The sequence below is a fragment of the Cynocephalus volans genome, chromosome 16 (assembly GCF_027409185.1).
Source record: "Cynocephalus volans isolate mCynVol1 chromosome 16, mCynVol1.pri, whole genome shotgun sequence".
NCBI classification, from domain to species: Eukaryota; Metazoa; Chordata; class Mammalia; order Dermoptera; family Cynocephalidae; genus Cynocephalus; species Cynocephalus volans.
The window spans coordinates 15,649,215-15,667,982 of NC_084475.1; the positions used below are offsets into that span (position 1 = coordinate 15,649,215).

Below are 18,768 nucleotides of genomic sequence, written 5' to 3' on the forward strand. Positions count from 1 at the left end.
TAATGGTAAAAAATATATGTTACAGAATATTTTGTGTTTGTGACACGTGAAAATTACGTGAACTACAAATTTCAGTTTCTATAAAGTTATTTTTCTTTTTTTAAAAAAGATGACCGGTGAGGTGAGGGGATCTTAACCCTTGATTTGGTGTTGTCAGCACCACGCTCAGCCAGTGAGCTAGCCAGCCATCCCTATATGGGATCCAAACCCCTGGCCTTGGTGTTATCAGCACCACACTCTCCCGAGTGAGCCACAGGCCGGCCCTCTATAAAATTTTATTGGAATACAGCCATGTGCATTTCCTTCCATATTGTCTATGGCTGCTTTTGCGCTTTGATGACACAATTGAGTAGTTGTGACAAAGACCATATGGTCCACAAACCCCAAAATACTTACTACCTGGCCCCTTACAGAGTTTGACAACCCCTGCGCTAGGCTGTAAACTCCATGGGGGAGGGGCCCAATCTCATTTGCTCTTATATACCCAGAGCTTCACACAGTGCCTGGCACATAATGGGTGCTTATAAAGAGTGTGTCCTAATGATAAACTGGAAATTCAGGATCAGACACCCCAGAAAGCTCTAAAGGGCTCCCCATCCAGGGGAATTATGTCTGGTGGTTAAGAGCAGGGATTCTGGAGTCCAACACACTGGGTTTGAATCCCTTTTTCGCCACTTACTAGCTATATGACACTGAGAAATTTAATCTCTCCAAGGCTTTTTTTCACCATCTGTAACATGAGAAAAAAATAGTACCAATTTGTTGTAAAGATTAAAATTAGATGATGTAGGTAAAAACATATACCATAAGTGCTAAATAAATGTTTGCCATTATCATCAATATCAATATTATCACCTCCCATATACCTCTATCAATTAGACCTTAGGTCTCTGCAGAACCTAGAAGCACTTCATTCACACCTGCCACTTCTTCTCACCTCTCAAGCCCCAGGCATTCCCAGTCCATATCCTCAGTAACAGGGGGTGTAGCTCAGGGGAAGAGCATTTGACTGCATATCCTCAGTAACAGAAAATGGAGCCTCAAAGTCATCAAGTGACTTGTTCCTGGGGTGCCCACGGTACAGCCAGCTCAGGTACCCAGCTGCTACCCATACCCGACTCAGACCCAGTCACTAACAGTGAGTCATTGCTTATGTATTTAGATGGATGTAATCATTAGCAAGGTCTATGCAACTGGGGCCTTTTCTGACACTGCATTTTTCACATGGAGAATTAGCAGTTTGATTAATCACACTCCCAGACCTTAAGGCCATTTCTGAGCTGCTAATGCATTTCAAAAGAGTGGCAATAACATATAGCAAAACTAGGCTAGGGAGGCTGCCAAGCCTGCCTTATTTCAAAAGGGCTGCTTGGATCCAAAACTGTGCTCTATCAATCAGCCTTACAGCAGGGAACAGATGGCACACTCAAAGGGGTGATCACAGAGACTTTAATGAAGGAACTTTGTACAGAGGTGTGAGCAGGGTAAAGGGAATGAAGACACTCCCCCAGGCTAGCAAATGCTCGAAGCCGCTACCACCCTTAGGCCCTGCAGGAGAACAAGCCATCTCAGAACTGTAGCTGTACTATAGGGCACCTGAAGGAGCCACGGTGGCCTTTGGTAGAGTGAGGCAGAGTGGAGAGAAGTTGGGGATGGAAGGAGGTCTGCTGCTGCTTAAGGCCACACCAGAGATGGGCTCTCCAACAGGACCGGTTCAGAGAATGCTTCTCCTGCCATCTGACTCCTCTGCCCATCCTGCAGGCTCCCACTGCTGGCATTTAGCCTCCCTAACATCAGGGTCAGCCCGCCCTTCACCCCATCCAAGGACTTAACTGAAAAACAAGGCAATTATGCACTCAAAACATGACTTGCATGTTCTCAACCAGGGACGATTTTATCCCCCAGGGAACATTTTGCAAGGTCTGGAGAAATTTTTGATTGTCACAGCTTGGGATCCCAGCATCTAATAGGTAGAAGCCAGGGATCTGTTGAACATCCCGCTATGCACTGGACACAGCCCCCAATTGCAAAGAATTATCCAGATAAGGTTTCAGTAGTGCCGATGTGAGAAACACTGTTTTAAACTAATTGCTCAGGCCTCCTTTCGTAGGTCAGGCTCCTTCTCTGTCCCTCCCTCAGCCTCCACCTGGCCACTTCCTTGCATCCCTTCAGTCCAGCCCCCGGGCCTCTCTCAACTGTGACCTCTGTGAGCTGAATCTCAGTGGTGTCCCCCAACACCATGGCCTCTTCCTCTGCTGGCGTCAGTAGTCCCCTCATATTCCCACCTCACTCCCGGCCTGCAGACCATCCTTTCACAGCCAAGCCCAGCCCTTAACTTCCAGCTCTCCCATCTTCACCCCACCCTCCCTCTTCTCCTCTCTAAGACGATCTGTCTTCCAAACCCTGTCAGATAACCTCCTCTAGCCTCAACTACCTCCCTAATTCTTCTCTAACCCAGTGGCTAATTCTCCCAGGTTCACTGCTTGTAAATATCATGGAACAAAGCAGACCTTCTCTTGGAGCTAGTCAAGGTCATGCTCAAAGCTATTTATACCCTTTTCCCAACTCTGTGCCTGAGGGTCATTTCCCCCCACAGAACACACTCACTTTTAACTCGCTAATATGGTGGGCCTTGGAACCTGCTGAGCCAGTGTGTTGCACAGGCGTATTTGGCTAAGAACTAGGAAGGTCTGCCAAAGGTAAGCTCACCCTGTGGTCCCTGGGGAGAGGGTACCTTGGTGGGCAGAGCTGCAAAGAGTACAGGAAGAAGCAGAGGCCAACCAAGTGTGGTGCTCTCCTGGTACCAGGGAAGCCCTGGCCAAGGGTGCTGATCCTTCTCTCTCTGTGTCCCCTCTTGTCTCCCGAGTAGTCTCTACTCAGGATCCCTCTGTCACCCCCCTCCACATAGCCCCACCAAAGCTCAGATGGGGCAGGAGCAGAGACAGCTGTTTGGTCCTGAGATGATGCTGGCTGAGGTCCAGACTGGCCAGAATGCCCAGCCACCATGATTCCTTTCCCCCAGACACCCCTCAAAACCCAGAGAAGCCTAGGGAAGGTGACCCCGGGACCCCAGGCATGAGCTCCCCTGCCTCGCCACCTGCCCAATGCCTCCACAGCTCCATGTCCCCTGCCAGCCACTGGGCCACACCCACTGGGCCTGCTGCAGTAGGAGGGCCAGGCCGGGCCAGGCAGGGGGAGCAGCAGAGGCTGTACCAGCCTGGCCCTCATTGCAGCCCCACAAGCTCTGTGATCGGTGGGGCCTGCACCATTAACTCCTCGTAGCGACTGAGAAACAGACGTAAGCGAGACAGGTACGAGTCCTCATTGTACGGCAGCTGCTTTTCATGGAGGAACTGGGACACCACGGGCTTCACCTGATGGAAGATGGGCAGGAGGAGGGGCCTGTGGGCCCGGACTGCGGGTAGGCCCTTCCATCCCACGGGGGCCTGTCCTCTTCCCAGCCCCAGCTCCTATCTACATTGTTCCATGAAGCCCTGGAGGAGCTGAGGTTCTGAGGTGTTGGAGAATCCCTGCCTCCCCCAAGCCCACCTTGAGCAGACAAGGGGAGGAGGGCTTCTCCCCAACACCCTCCCCCAGGGCTTCCAACAGCATGGCAGCCCTCCCCGGCACAGGGAGATGAAAACCACAGCTCCCTTTTATCAAGCACCTACTGTGTGCCAAGCATTTCAGATCTATTTCTTCATTGATCCCCAAAGCCTGTCAATGTAAGCACTACTTACTGTCGTTTTACAGAAGGGGAAACTGAGGGTCAGAGGTGTACAATTAACTTGTCCAGAGTCACACTGCTAGTCAGAAACCCAGGTGTCTCAGATCTGAAACCTATGCTGCTGCCTGTAGACTGGGCTGCCCTTCCTGGGTGGCCTCTGACCAGGCCAGTTGGGGAAATCAGGGTTCAAGTGACCCCTGGAGGTTACCCCTCTCTGCCCTCAGTCCCTGTACCCCAGCCCTCATCTACCTTCAGGCACATGTTGTCGGAGAGCTTGGGGAAGAGGTGGTGCTCCACATGGCAGCTGATGAGTGAGTGGCCAAACGCCCAGTCCAGCACAGGCAGCCGCGGCAGGTTAAGCACCCCCAGGCTCATCATGTGAATCCGTCGGGGCTTGGTGTCACGGGAGAACATGGGCAGCCCGATGTGCTGTGACAGACACGTGGGTCACACCCTGGGGCTGGGCCAGGATCCCTGGACTTCCCCACCCTGTCCCAGGCGTCCTCACCAAACACTCAGGGACCCAGGTGGGGTTTTTTGCCTCCCACCCCCACTCAGGTGGGACCTGGTAGAGGTGTGAGGAGGCTGGGGCTCCTGACCCACCCTGTCTGTGCCCTGCTCCGAGTCTCACCCATCTCTGGGCCTCTCTCCCCATCTGTACAATGAGGAGCTTGGCCTGGGCCCCTCTTGGACCCCATGGTACTCTAGTGCCCGAGGCTGCCCACCACTTGCTGTCATGGCACTGCCTTTGCTTCATCCTGGAGAGACCCTTCCTGCCCACCTCACTAGTCAAAGTCCCTCTCATTGTTCAAGATCAAGTTTGCACATCCTCTTGTACAGGATGCACAAGTGCCTCCTCTGCCTGGCGCTGACCTAGGTCTAGGAACTCAGACGTGAACAGGAGCTTCCGTTCACACGGGGCCAGCAGACGGGACATAACTGCAGGAGCAGCAACTAAGGGCAGTGGTGGTGAGCGCCGACACAGTGCAGTACAGGATGTCCCAACCTGGGGCCTCCACTGGTCGGAGAGCAGGGAGGCGTCCCTATGCAAATGGACTGGAATCGAATGCCAGGCCCCCCACGAAGCCCTCCCGCCCCCAGTTCCTTCATCTGCCACCACTTCGCTTGGGCATCCACACGTGGATGAAAGCGTGCCAGCCAGTGTTGAGAAGCAAATTCCTTACCCGAGACCAAAACTCTCCGGGAGGGCCCACAGAGTGAGAGGGTGGTCGAGAGGGGAAGGCGCCTCCTTGGGTGGCCTCTCTCGCCCAGAACCAGAGTCCAGCCTGTGGCCAGGTACCCTGGAGAATGTTCCCCTTAGCCACCCAGCAGCCGGGGCAGGGAAGGCCTCACCTGGAAGATGTTGACATGGAGGTAAGGGTGGGCCAGCAGGGATCTGGTGAGGAACATACAGACCAGGGCTGAGCTGGGGCTCTTGAAGCCTGACACGTTCAGGAGCAGCCAGTAGTGAGAATAAAGGCCCAGGGAAATCAGGGCCAGTGTCCGCAGCGCTGTCCTGAGCTCCACCTTCCTAAGCCGCTCTGCAAAAGGGCAAGAAATAGAGTGAAGGGAAGACAAGGTTTATATCCATCGAGAGCTGGCTCCCTGCTGGCTCAACGGCCTAAGGCGGAGGATGCTCTAGGTGTGTTCAACTAATCCTCACAACAGCCCTGAAGAGTGGTTCACCCACTGCATGCACAAGAAAACAGAGGCATTAAGCAACCTGACCAAGGACAAGACCTGGGCTTTGAACCCAGATCTAGCTGCTCCATAGCCCCTGTATATTCCATGCAATATAATTTGTACAAAGTGTCTATATTTTTACATTTGTTTTTTTTTTTTTTTTTTTTTTTAAAGATGACCGGTAAGGGGGTCTTAACCCTTGACTTGGTGTTGTCAGCACCACGCTCAGCCAGTGAGCGAACCGGCCATCCCTATATGGGATCCGAACCCGGGGCCTTGGTGTTATCAGCACCGCACTCTCCCGAGTGAGCCACGGGCCGGCCCTATTTTTACATTTGTGACCTCATTATACTTTCACACCATCCTTGAGGAGCAGCTAAGGAAACTGAGGCTCAGAGAGGTTAAGTTACCTGCCCATGGTCACCAGCCAGTAAGTGGCAGAGCCGGACTTGGCCCCAAGTCCAAGGCTCTTTCCACCCTGCCTGCCTGTCTTGGAAATTCTCTGTCTGGTATTAACTCGGGGCTCCTGGCTTCCTACACGAGCAGCCTCCACAAAGCCAGGAGGGGAAGGAAAGGCAGGGTGGGGGAACCAGGTCTTTGCAGGGCACTTGGACCCAGGTCCTCAGAGTACTTACCGACTGCCACCAGCGGGGTTATGATGGGGAGTGAGAGAGGAGCAAGGAACATGTAGACATAGCGGTTGAGGCAAGGCAGCCTCCACGTGCTTGAGTCCCCCAGGCCCACCACATTGGTGTAGCCATGGTGCATCTTGACGTGCCCCTGCTTGGCGTACTCGGCAGTGAAGGCTGTGCATACCTAGAGGAGGCAGCCAGAGAGAACACTGGGGACCAGGTCAGGCACAGTCGAGCAAACCAAGACCTTTGGGAGCCTCGAGGATACCCCCACTCTCCTCAGATCCTTCATTTCCAGAGCCTTCCTGCCTTACAGCCCCAGCTAATCAGCCTTGACCATCAGCTCTCAGGTATTGTGACCACTGACTGGTGGCCAGTCAAACAACTGCATCCATTTGGTGTGGCTCTGCAAAGCAGTTGGAGGCCAGAAGCCAGACCCCTGGAGTAACACTCTGCCACTGACCACCCAAGCAACTCTGAGAGCCTCAGAGGCTCTCAAGATGGGACATACTGCACGTAAAGCTCCCGACATCTGCTGCAGTTATTTTGTGTGTTTATCTTGGAAACATTTGCACTTTCATAACACTACTTTGCATTCTGAGCCCATAGCAGCAAGGAGAGTGGCGCAGGAATGGTCTGGGGGTGAAGGGAGACCATCTCCTGAAAAGTCCACAAGGCAGGTGGGGGAGCCGTGAGTGGGGGTTGAGAGTTAACTTCTCCCTAGGGGTGACTCTTCTCTGCCGTGGGTCCTCAGTGGGATTCTCCAAAGACACTCATGAGAAGCACGTGCTCTCTGACTCCCAGGAAAGCAGTCATTCTGAATGCAAAAGAGGTGCTAAAATGTTCTGTATGCAGACATATGCAAATGAATATGCAGATGTAAGCCTCTTCCAATATTTTATCCAGCCAGAAGATTTTGCTAATTTTATTGAAGATGGTGCCTGCCTGTTTCCAGGAGAACATGAAGGGTTTCCCAATACCAGTCCCTATAAGCCAGGTAAAGACAGCAGGACACCTTCAGTGAGTGCTCACTACGTACCAGGCTCAGCGTTCTGCACTTTACATACTTCCAAACTAGGGGATCAGCAGTATCATTATTCCCAGTCCACAGAAGCAGAAACTGAGACAGAGAGAAGCCACGTGACCCCAGGTCACACAGCTACGTAGGCAGCAAAGGCAGGATTTGGACCAGAAGGCCCAGGTTCCACCTAACATGAGCCATAAGACGCCTGAGATAAGCCACTTACAGCAACAGAGCATAAACCCAGGCTCTGGGTCCAGGAAGCACAGGCAAAAGCAGAAGAAAGATAAGGAATGACGTCTGCCCCTTGGAACAAACCTGAAGCCAAAACATAGCTCTATCTAGAGGACACTGAGCAGCACAGCTAATGACATTGCACCTGCGGTTTTACAAAAGACACAGGAAGATACATTAAACCAACAGTACAGTCAGGGTCCCTCTGAAGGAAGAGGACACGAGGGTGCACGCTGCTTCTGTGACAGCGTTTCTGTGGAATCCACAAGATCAGGACAAGGCACTTTGCTCTCAGATGATGCCATCCACCAAAGGGCAGGTTTTGCTCTTTGTAACCTCGCAGAGGGACAGAACCTGGAGGAGACTGCAGAAGGTGGGCAGGTAATGTCTCAATTAAAGCAATGGTCTCTTCCAGGCCCACTCCCTGCTCACGAGCGTCACCCACTGGGGCCAGTCCTCAGAACCAGGCCTACCTCTGCCCCACACCTGCAAGTGTGTTTTACACCACCCAGTTCTGTCCCTGAAAGGAGCAACTGTTTGTAAGGGCTTCTTCGTGCATGTCTGCTGCAAGGGCCAGTCCTATCCGCACTGCTTTTTCCATCAAGAAATGTCAGCCGAATGCAGCAGTCTGCTTAGTGACAACATGGGTTTTCCTTCTGGCACAAGCTCCCCATCTCCTTGCAGACCAATAGCTAACAGCACTTGGAGCAGCAATGCCAGACATGACCTGGTACCCGAACCCGAGAGTCTGCCCCTAAGGGGTCAGGCCACAGCCAGGTGCTCAGGCCCACAGATGCAGGGGAGATGCGCTACCAGTGAGGTCTGTGACATGTGACTGTGACTCAGCACACACATCCAGGGCCTGCCTTTATTCTATGGATAAGAACAGATTTGAGGCTATTTCTGTAATACTGGACTTCTCGCTCTCATTTTGATGTTCTCTCCTGAGAAGGAAAGGAAGGGGTAGATTGGGGCCGGAAGGGGAAGATGGGTCACACTGTGTCTCATGTGCCCACAACCTGTCAAACTGTCACCTACCAACATGAGGGCACTGGGGAATGGGTTCTTCTCCTCCTGAAAAGGGTTATTTAAAGGTCTTGCTCGGGCCGGCCCGTGGCTCACTCGGGAGAGTACGGTGCTGATAACACCAAGGCCACAGGTTCAGATCCTATAGAGGGATGGCCGGTTGGCTCACTTGGGAGAGTGTGGTGCTGATAACACCAAGGCCATGGGTTCGGATCCCAGATAGGGATGGCCAGTTGGCTCACTGGCTGAGCGTGGTGCTGACAACACCAAGCCAAGGGTTGAGAGCTCCTTATCGGTTATCTTTAAAAAAAAAAAAAAAAAAAAAAGGTTTTGCTCAAGAGGATTCCACATCCAGACCCAGAGAAAGTTCCAGAAGCCTCAAGGTTGGTGCTGCTTCCTGATATCACCCGCCACCCTCTGTGCCCCCTGGGAAGACTCGAGAGCCCCAGTCTCTCAGCAGCACTCAGGCTCTGAGAGGCCAGAGTGTGGGACAGAAGGTGTCAGTGTGATTCCTCTTGACATCTCAGCTAAACATCGGGGGCCCAGATCCCGCCTTCATTCACTTCTTTCATACAGTTGCTCGTTCACTTAAGCATCCTGGGACCCCTGCTGGAGCCAGGCACCATGCTAGGCCTGGAGGGTTACCAGGGCAGGCTTGGAGGGGTCAGAATCCCATCAGAGCCGCTGATGGGCTCACTGCTGACCACACTGAGCCCACTCCCTCAGGACGAGGTCCTCAAGGGCTCTCTTGCTGCGGCCCTTGCCACTGTCCCTCTCTTACCCCAAAGGTGGCTACGACATTCATGCAGATCCTGCCAGAGAGCCTGCCCCGTGCCCTGGAGACTCACATTCAGGGGCTTGTACCTCACTGAGCAGGGCTGCTGCAGGTAGCAAATAAAAATACAGGATGCCCAGTGAAATTCAAATTTCAGATAAATAACCAACGTACGTAATATCTAGGATACACTCATACAAAAAGTCCGGTTGTTTATCTGAAATTCAAATTTATCTGGGCATCCTATATTTTATCTGGCAAACCTATCCCTGAGGCCCACGGACCCCAGAGGCCCCCAGCACTCTGAAGCCAGCTGTGAAGGGGCTACTCATCCCCTGGGAATCAGTAAGAGACGGTGCAGGGAGGGGACATGGGAGCCGGGCAGACTCCAGCCCTGAGTCCCTCCTGCCCGAGGGACGCTGCCCCTGGGGTGTCCCACAGCCCCTCCTTCCCATCCTGCTCCCACCCGCTGCCCTCTGCTCCTGTGCCCATCTGAGGACTGCCGCACTGCAGCCCTGGCCAAGAGTGAAGCTGGACCCCTGGCAGTGACCCTTGACTCTAGCCACTCCTCCCCCTCCCCCAACCTGGCCCAGACAACCTCCACCCGCACCCTCCTGCCTGCACCCCTTCCCTGCCTCACCACCTCTCACGGCCTCCTCCGTCTCAAATCCAGAAGAGCGACCTCATCAAAACCCAACTTTGATTGGGTCATAATTTTATAATTATGGGGCTCTTTTTTACTGGCCCATACAGTGATCAAAACCCAGACCTCGATGTCATCAGCACCACACTCTGATCAACTGAGCTAACCAGCCAGCTCTATAATTATGGCTTTTAATCCTGCAATATACTGTTTGCCTAAAAAACAATATGAGGCAGGTCCGAGGGCAGTGCTGTTTACAACTAAGTGATCACAACCAGTTACAGATTTCTTTGTTCCTTCTCCACTCCCACTGCTTCCCCTGACTAGGCAAAAGAAAGAAAGAAGGAAGGAAGGAGGCAGGGAGAGAAGGAAGGAGGGAGGAAAAGGAAGGAAGGAAAGAAGGAAAGAAAGGAAAGTATTAGAGAAGGACACAGAAGAGACTGACAACCTCTGTCATCTCTCAGAAGGAAAATGGGCACCTATGGAATGGGATAGGAAGGCTTATCCCTACACTTTTTTTTTTTTAAAGATGACCGATGAGGGGACCTTAACCCTTGACTTGGTGTTGTCGGCACCACGCTCTCCCAAGTGAGCCACTGGCTGATCTTTATCCCTATACTTTTAAAATTCTGAATTATGTAAATATAGCACCTATTCAAAAAAATGAATTAAATTATTTTTCAAAACTACCAACTTGGGGCCGGCCCATGGCTCACTTGGGAGAGCGTGGTGCTGACAACACCAAGTCAAGGGTTAAGGTCCCCTTACCGGTCATCTTTAAAAAAAAAAAACAAAAAACTACCAATTTACACAATTACCTTTGATCACAGGACAAAGTCCCAGCTGCCTGCCTAGCACAGGGGCCTCCCTGCTCCCTTTCTCCAGGGTCCTCATTAAAGTTCAGTGACCCCGGATTCCTGCGGGTCCCTCACACACTGTGCTGTTTCCCATAGCCTTTATCCACACATCTGCTCTGTCTGACATCACCCTCCTGCTTCCAGGCTTGGCCAACCCTGTCCTGGCAGCATCTCTTCTGGAAACTCTCCCCAGGTTTCTCAGCCTCCACACAATTGACATTTGGGACTGGGTCATTCTTTGTTGTGGGGCCTGCCCTGTGCATTGCAGAATGCTCAGCAGCATCCTTGGTCTCTACCCATGAGATGCCAGTAACACATGCGTGTTCACGCGCACACACACACACACACACACACACACACACACACACACACACACATCCCTAGTTGTGATAGCCAAAAATGTCTCCAGACACTGCCCTGTGTCTCTGCCATGCACTCCCAGCCCAGGAGTTCTGAGCTTCCACCACCCACTACCCTGGTTGACACCATCGCCACATTCTGCCTGCCCTGCACCTGGGCTGCCTGGGTTTGAATCCCAGCTGCATCACCTACCACCTGCATGGCCGTGGGCAAGTGACTTAACCTCCTAGATGGGTATTTCCTCATCTACAATATCAGGGTAATACTACTTCGACTCATAGGGAGGCGTGACTATGCAATGAGATAACTCACGGAAAGGACACAGTCAGCAGCCAGGAAGTGTCAGCTAGTAGAATCAGGATTTTTTCTTATTTCGATGTCATCCAACTGTGTCTCTTTCCCCCCCTGACTCTGAGCCCTTGGGGATCCAGAACCAGGTCTTCCTCACCGTTGTGTCCCCAGCACCTAGCTCAATGATGCTGAGTGCATTGCTCAGGATGTGGGGCCAAGTCTCTGCCCCAGCCCTTGTTCACCCACTCAGAGCCTTGGCCAATGCTCCCTCAGCCCGCAACATTCCTATCACCCCAGGAGTCTCCTCCCCGAGCTGGGCACCCACCGTGGCCCTCACAGTCTGTCTCTGCCACTTCTCCCCAAGGCCTCCCTCGAGGTTGCCCTCCTCAGATCCCATGCTGCCATCACAGACTGTCTGGGCCTGCTCCAGGGACTTATCACCCCCAGCCCTCCTCTGCCTTGGAGGAGCCATCTGCAAGCCCTCCAGGGTCCCCACTACGGGGAGCCGGGAATCGCCATGAGAGCCCCTTCCTGGAGTCCTCAGGCTTATCCTTGAGGAAGCCACACCAAAGCTGTACATTTTGAAAACCTACACATGCGATAAAATGGCATAGAACTGCACACACACACACACACACACACACACACACACACACACACACACACACATTGTACCAGTGTCAATTTCCTTGGTTTTGATATTAAATGACACTAATATAAATGCAACTATGGTGGGAAACTGGGGTGAAGGATATATCAGACCTCCCTGTTCTATTTTTGCAAGGCCTGTGAATCTATAATTTTTTCAAAAATTAAGAGTTTTTTACAAAAGTATATTTCATATTGTGGATATGAGTTTGCCCTCTAAATATATTTTTAAAATAAGAAAATAAGAAATCATAGTTGAACTAACTCCTTCAGAGTTCAGGTGGGGAAAAGCAGGGACAGAGGGGCCACCCAGAGGACAATGGCCACATGAACTCATGTGGGAAGAGAATGCTCGAGGATCATGACTAGGCTGGGGGTTCTGGACTCTGTTTCTGTCACCATGGGGGACCTGGAGGAAGGTGACAGCATTCCCCTGCATGACACCCCCTCCCCTGGGGCAGAGCCAGGCCTTCAAGGGCTCTCCATGGACCAGCTGTGGCTCCACCCCGTAGCACAAAGCCGACTTTACAAGGTGGATTTGAAGCTGAGACACAATAAAGAGCTTAGTGGCTGGAGCATCTTGGATGTGAGTGACATGCAGGAGAGTCCCTAAAGCCCTCTGACTTCACGAGTTAATCCCTTCCAAGCTTCAGGATTTAAACCACGGGGCTTGCCTTCCCCACCATGCCCCCCACCCTCATGGCCATCTGAGTGTGGATCCCTTCACAGGAGGTTTCTGAGAATATGCCTGGCAGTACCAGTGATGTAACCCAGGACAGGAAGGAGCTCAGGGTTACTGGAAAGGTTAGAACTTTCTCATATAGGCCAGAAATGGGTCTTCAGAGGGAGGCTCAGCTGGTTTGGGGAGGTGCACATGATTTTGATACTTCAGGAGAGAAATGACAACAGACTGGAGTGGAAGCGCCCCCTCCAGCCTGCACGCTCCTCCCCCAGATCCAATGGGCCAGAGAGGGTGAGGCCCTGATCCCACTCCAGCTCAGAGCCTGAGACAATCCCAGCAACAGCTGGGTACCCAGGAAAGCCAGGGATACTCAGCTGACCCTGGAGGCTGCAGAATTTGCAAAACACCAAAAGGATCCCAGGGACAGAGGACTAGATTGTTCTGCAGTGGTGGTGTCTCCCGAGGGTCCAGGTTTGAGAAAAGCTCAGGTGCCCAACAAGAGAAGGATGGAAGGGAGCAGACAACAGGATATGGGAGAAATGGCGAGTCAGGGGTCCAGGAAAGATCTCGGGTGTCCTCTGTGGTCCCAAGCAGTGAGGGCTTGTCCTCTGTGCCCTGCAGAGGCACAGAAGACACAGCACCCAACCCCCCCCAACATCACACAGCTCTGTAGAGATTTGCAACCTTTCAGTTAACAAAAACAAAACAACAACAAACAAAACAAAAACCATGGACCCTTTCCTTGCAGCTGACAGCCTGTTCCCTCCAGAAAAAAAAAGCAAAGCAAACACCTGAGAGTTGGGACCAGGCCCTATGTTAAGGTCTACACTGTCTCACTTAACCCATGCACTGCCTTCTTTTTATTAGGTGAGGAAACTGACACTTAGATGTTGACTTAAATAACTTGGCCGTGGTCAAAGCAGCCAGAGAGGCTGCGGTTGCAACTGAGGCATGTGGCTCCAAAGGCTGTGTCCCTGACACTGTCCCCCACTACCTGGCACCAGCACCCTACCCGAGGACTGCACTTGCCCCACCAACACCAGCCAGTCTAGGGAGGCTGACTCATCTCCCACCCCTACACTGGGAACTGAACTCTCCCCAGAGGGCAGCCTGAGCCACATTCTGTGAGGCAGAAAATCCAGGAGCTTCCCACACAGGTTACTCAAGGGCCTGGATGACAAACTGCTTGTGCCCTCTCCTGCAGCCCATTGCAGCACACCAGCCAGGTGTCACAACACAAGGTGAGAGCCAAGCCTTCCCTACCGAGCCTCGAGGGGGCTCACAGGTGTGAAGTATGCATAAAGCAAATGTACTTCACAGGGCCTGGTTTTCCAAAGCCTTGCAGTTTCAAACATTGACCTTACCAAAAACAGGAAATTTTCCCCAGGCCATATAGTCTCTGTTGTAAGATAAAGAGTTGTAACACAAAGAGTTGTAACACAGCAAGGCTGCTGGTTCAAAGACAGACAAGTTACTGATTGATATGTAAAGTTACTGGGAAGCTCTGTAGGCAGAAGGAATGTTTGCTAAGATCAAGCTTTTGTTGGTGGATCACTTAATCGCCTTATGGAATGTCATCTGGCTTGTTTCACTGAAAGTTACCAGCCTATATTGCTAAAACTATAACCCCACAGATGTCTCTTCCTGTAATTTCCTGGGCTAAAGAATAAATGCAGGAAGAGAACCCCAATTTGTGGTTAATTTCCCAAATGGAAGGAATGCCTCGCTCTTGAGGGTTCCGGGAGATTAACCACTTCGGGGCTTCTCACTGCTCAGAAGAGATGGGCTTTGAGTAATCTTTTGTGGGTCTGTCACCCAGGGGAAGAGGGGTGACAAATCCATGGGGAGCAAAGCAACACACAGGCCCCTAGGATGTGACCCTCCAACAGCCAGCTTTTCCTTGGACCTGTCCCCAAGCCACCTGCAAGGTCATTGCCAACAAATATTGATAGAAGTCCTACCAAGAGCTCAGGCCTGTGCCAGGAGCTGACAAGCTAATCCTGCCCCTCATGCCCCAGCATTATGACACTGCCCATGTAGACAGCACAGCCCAGGCGCTCTCCACCTCTGTCTGTGGACTACAAATTTGGTAGGTACTTGACCCAGATTCTAAGATCTGGCCTGTGCCTCAGAGTCTGGCCTCAGTGTCTGGCTGGTCCCTGGAAAAGGAAGTCTCTTGAAATTGACACTGAGGATCAGAAGCCTGTTGGTTTCTCTTGTCCTCAGCACTTTAGAAACGTGTGCTGGTGAAGGGCTGGCTGGTTACTCAGTTGGTTAGAGCTTGGTGCTAAAACCAAGGTCCACGGTATGATCCCTGTATTTGCCAGCTGCCAAAAACAAACAAGAAAAATGTGTGCTGGTGGGAGGGTGGAGAAGGGAAAAAAATCAGGGAATAGAGAGGACTAGGTGAGAAATTATTCCTCTGCTCAACTGATGTGGTATAAGATTAGAGAGAGAGGTGTGTGTGTATAGTTACATAAAGTTATTTAACTTTATACAAAGTTAATAATTGAGTTAACTGGTCACAATAACCAGTCCCTTATGGAAAAGAACTGTTTCTGGTACCGGCTTTCCTGTCTTTTCATAAGAGACTTGGGCAGCCACATGAGGGGTCCCTGGAAGGGAGGAAGGAGTGAGTTCAGCAGAGGAGCTGGAGAGGCCTGGAGAGCCATCAGGAGAGAAGGACAACCTGGTTGGGAAACTTTGCCTTCCTGGTCTCACCTGTCACCTGTCGGTGAGGAGGCCAAAGCAGAACAGGGAGGGGGTGGAAGAAGGGAGGGCAAGGAGGTTCCTTCCTAGAGCAGACCTGGGGCACTGGGGGCTTCTCAGGCCATTGCCAAGCATCAGAGGAACATGATCTGGAGCTGGGGTGCCACAACGCTGAGCCCCTGCTCCCCCTCCCCTTCTGTCTGTGGGCCACATTTTAAACACTAATTGCAAAACCTGGAGGCCCTAATGGTTGGAGCTGTGGGCTGAGAAGGTGGCACATCAGGACCTGCCAGCTACAGGTGTCCTGGTAGGAGGAGGAAGCTGTAGTCACCATTTGGTCCAGTGCTGCAGAGAGGAGAGAGGGCATCCCCAGGAGAAACAAGAGTGCCCAGGCCAAGTCCACTGCCATAGGTAAGCATTCGGATATTCATCATGCAGTTCTCTACCCACTGGGTGCAAACACCTTCTCAAAGGCTTGGAGATGTTCACACACACAGACAGTATGCATTCTGCACAGCTTGGATCCACATACTAACAGCTGCACCTGCTTGCCTATGGGGGCACACAGAGCTGTATACCTCCATGCTTGCATAGAATAATGAGGTTGCCCACACGGTACCAGTAGCTGTCCCCACTCTCCCAGGCTCACCTCCACAAAGAAAAGCACCCAGATCTTGCTCCAGCGTTTAGACTCAGTGAGGGCACCGTGAGTGGCCAGGTGGCTGCCCTTGACAGTGAGCGTGTAGTGGCACACACCCAAGATGGTGATGCCGATGGCAAAGACCAGGACATTCTCCGAGCGCAGGCACAGGAACCCTGTGTGGTGGGACGAGGAGGGAGGGGAATAGGGTCTTTCTCCAGCTCTTGGAAACATGGGCCCAAACACCTGAGCCCCGACCCTGGGAGCCTCGTTCAGAGGGGGCCCAGCTCTGGGGGCTGCCACAGGCAGGAGTGAGGCAGGTCCCACTATGGCCTGAGGGGGTTGGGTTGGCTGTCTCTACAGGATTAGGGACAAAACAGAGCCAGCTGGCTTGCCAAGGAGACTCCAGCGGTCCTGATTCTGTGGCGGTTTCCCTCCTTCCTCAGCAAGAGCAGTGCTGGGGGCAGGTGTCGTGAGGGTTCAGACCGGGAGGCATGCGGGAAGCTCCCACCCTCCCGCCTCACTCCCCTGCTCCTGTCCCTGGTGTCCCCCACAGAGCTCCCCCACACACACACACTTCAGGCCACCTCTTCCCTCCCCTCCATCACTCCTCTCAACTTCCCCCTCCACCACCCTTCGTGTCATCGGACCTGCTCTCTCCTCCAGTGCTCGCTCCTCAGGGACACAGGGCAGGACACCTCGAACCAGACTTTCTACTTCGGGGTGTCCCGGGATCCCGTGCACCGGCCGTCCCTGTCCCTGTCGCTCGTCAGCCCGGTGTGGGCGCCTACACCCCACTCCCACCCGCAACCCGGCCCCGTGTCGTCCTGTCCCCGTGCCCCTCACCAGCCGGCAAGGCGAGAAGGCTGAGCGCGAGGATGGCGCAGTCCACGCCGCGGCGCTCCCACCACGAGCTGGCCGTCACCGCGCCCTGCACCAGCGCCTCCAGCTCGCGCAGCAGCGCCTCGGCCCCGCCGCCCCCCTGGGACGCGCCCCGCACCGGCTCCATGGGCTCCCCGGGCTCCCCGGGCTCCCCGCGCGCGCTGGCCGCGGAGGAGAGAAGGACCCGTGCGTGTCTGCGGCGCAGGAGAGGCGGGGACAGCAGCGCGGGCGGGGCGGGCCGGGGCGGAGTCGCGCGCCGGCTGGGGACACTCGTCCGCGGGGTCACGTTGCGGGGCGCCCCAGCGCCTCCTGCAGCGCGCGGCCACGTCCCCGGGTGCACCCACCTGGAACCGCCGGGGGAGGAGCCGGGCGACACGCGGGGGTGGGCGGGCGACCCTGCGGCGAGAACCAGCCCGGGCGGGACGTGGGGGACACGGAGACCTCAGTGAGACCCTGAGGGCCCTTCTTGAGCGCGGACTTCAAATGCTGTTAACTCGTCCCTGCTCAGGTTTGTGTTGACATTTTTATCCCCAGACCTTGAGTATTTTTCTTAATCGCACTTAGCAGTCGTCCCCCCACATGACACGGCCCCGTTCGTTCCTGGTCTGCCTCCGCCAACAGACTGGATGCCGGGTGCTGCAGGGCCGCCTCACTTTGTCACGTTCCCTCAAGCGGTGTCTTCAGCACCTAGGACAATGCTTGGCACATCAATGTTTATAAATTCATGGCGCAGAAAGTCCATGCACTCACTCCCGCCAGGTGAGTCAGGGAGTGCGGGTGCCCTGAGAGTGTAGCTTTAGCAGAGGTGACCCGTGGGGAGGCCGTTCTCCAGCACGGTAATGGTTCGGGTGGCAGAGGATGGATGGCTATGGAGGAAACATGTTTAGAGGTCACCATTCACGTGGGTGGACACACCAGCTGCGATCCCTCTGCAATTCCAGTCACCCAGGCCTGTACTAGCCCCTCCCATCAGCTCAGCACTGCTGGAACTGACCTTGGTCCTCAGAGGACAAGCCACTGTCCTCTACAGGCCTCTCTTCTCGGCTTCTGAGTCCTTTCTCCTTTTTCTTTTTGTTTTACTTTCTCCCGGTTTCATATTGAAGTTTCTTTAAAAGTGAAGTCCCGTGTGCTGAGGACAGCAGCCCTTGCAGCAGGAGACCCTTGGGGAGGAGAAGGGGCGGGGGGACCCGTGGGGAGAGAGAGTCAGGGACCTTAATGGCTTAGATTCCTCCCCTGGCTTTCTCCCTCGTGAATTCTCATGAAGATATACCACCAGTTCTTCGTAAAAGGACATTATTTCTTTACCAGGTCAGCATTCTAGGGGCTTACAGTCTAATAGATCGATTCTGACCACGCACACACACAGGCTCCTTACAGTTTGCCATCGACTTCCACATACTTATTAGGTTCTGTGTATTCCCCAGAACCCCTCGAGGCTGGCATCATCCTGTTTAATCAATGGAGGCCCAGAGAAATGAACTGATCTGCCTGACACCCCACAGTTACTAAATGGCAGAACTAGAACTCAAATCCTGGACGTCCCCTTCAAATCCAGTGATCTTTTGTCTACATCAGAGATACTTAAGACAGGGAAGGGAGAAGTGTCCTTCTCTCTCCCTATCCCACCCCACCCTCGAATCCCACCTTCTCAGGCATACTAGAATTTACAAGTTGGATATGGATATGTACTACTTTTTTAAAACATGTGCAATATTATAAGTTTATAAGCGGAATCCCACTCCTTTTATCATATATACTAGGAACTTCCTGGTTCCAAGAAGCCCCGCTCCAGACCCCTGCTGTCCCCTAGACATCTAAGTGGCACTGTAAGGAGGTCAATGCTGAGGCCAGAGACAACATGTACTAGAGGATTTCAGAGGAGCCAGACATCCCCGTGAGGTGGGGCTGGCTGGCAGCGTCCCTGCAGAGAGGCAGACTCGATTTAGAACAGACTTAAA

The 18,768-nt window shown here is 53.1% G+C and overlaps 1 protein-coding gene across 1 annotated transcript; it reads right to left on the reverse strand.

Moving 5' to 3' along the window:
• Positions 1–1,471: 1,471 nt before the first annotated feature.
• FADS6 (fatty acid desaturase 6) lies at positions 1,472–16,955 on the reverse strand. The gene is made up of 6 exons (XM_063081204.1): positions 16,775–16,955; positions 15,938–16,104; positions 6,046–6,226; positions 5,081–5,268; positions 3,977–4,156; positions 1,472–3,374 (listed from the first exon to the last, which is right to left on the reverse strand). The coding sequence occupies exons 1-6, from the start codon at positions 16,935–16,937 to the stop codon at positions 3,225–3,227; spliced, it is 1,029 nt and encodes a 342-aa protein (XP_062937274.1). The 5' UTR covers positions 16,938–16,955; the 3' UTR covers positions 1,472–3,224.
• Positions 16,956–18,768: the final 1,813 nt, after the last annotated feature.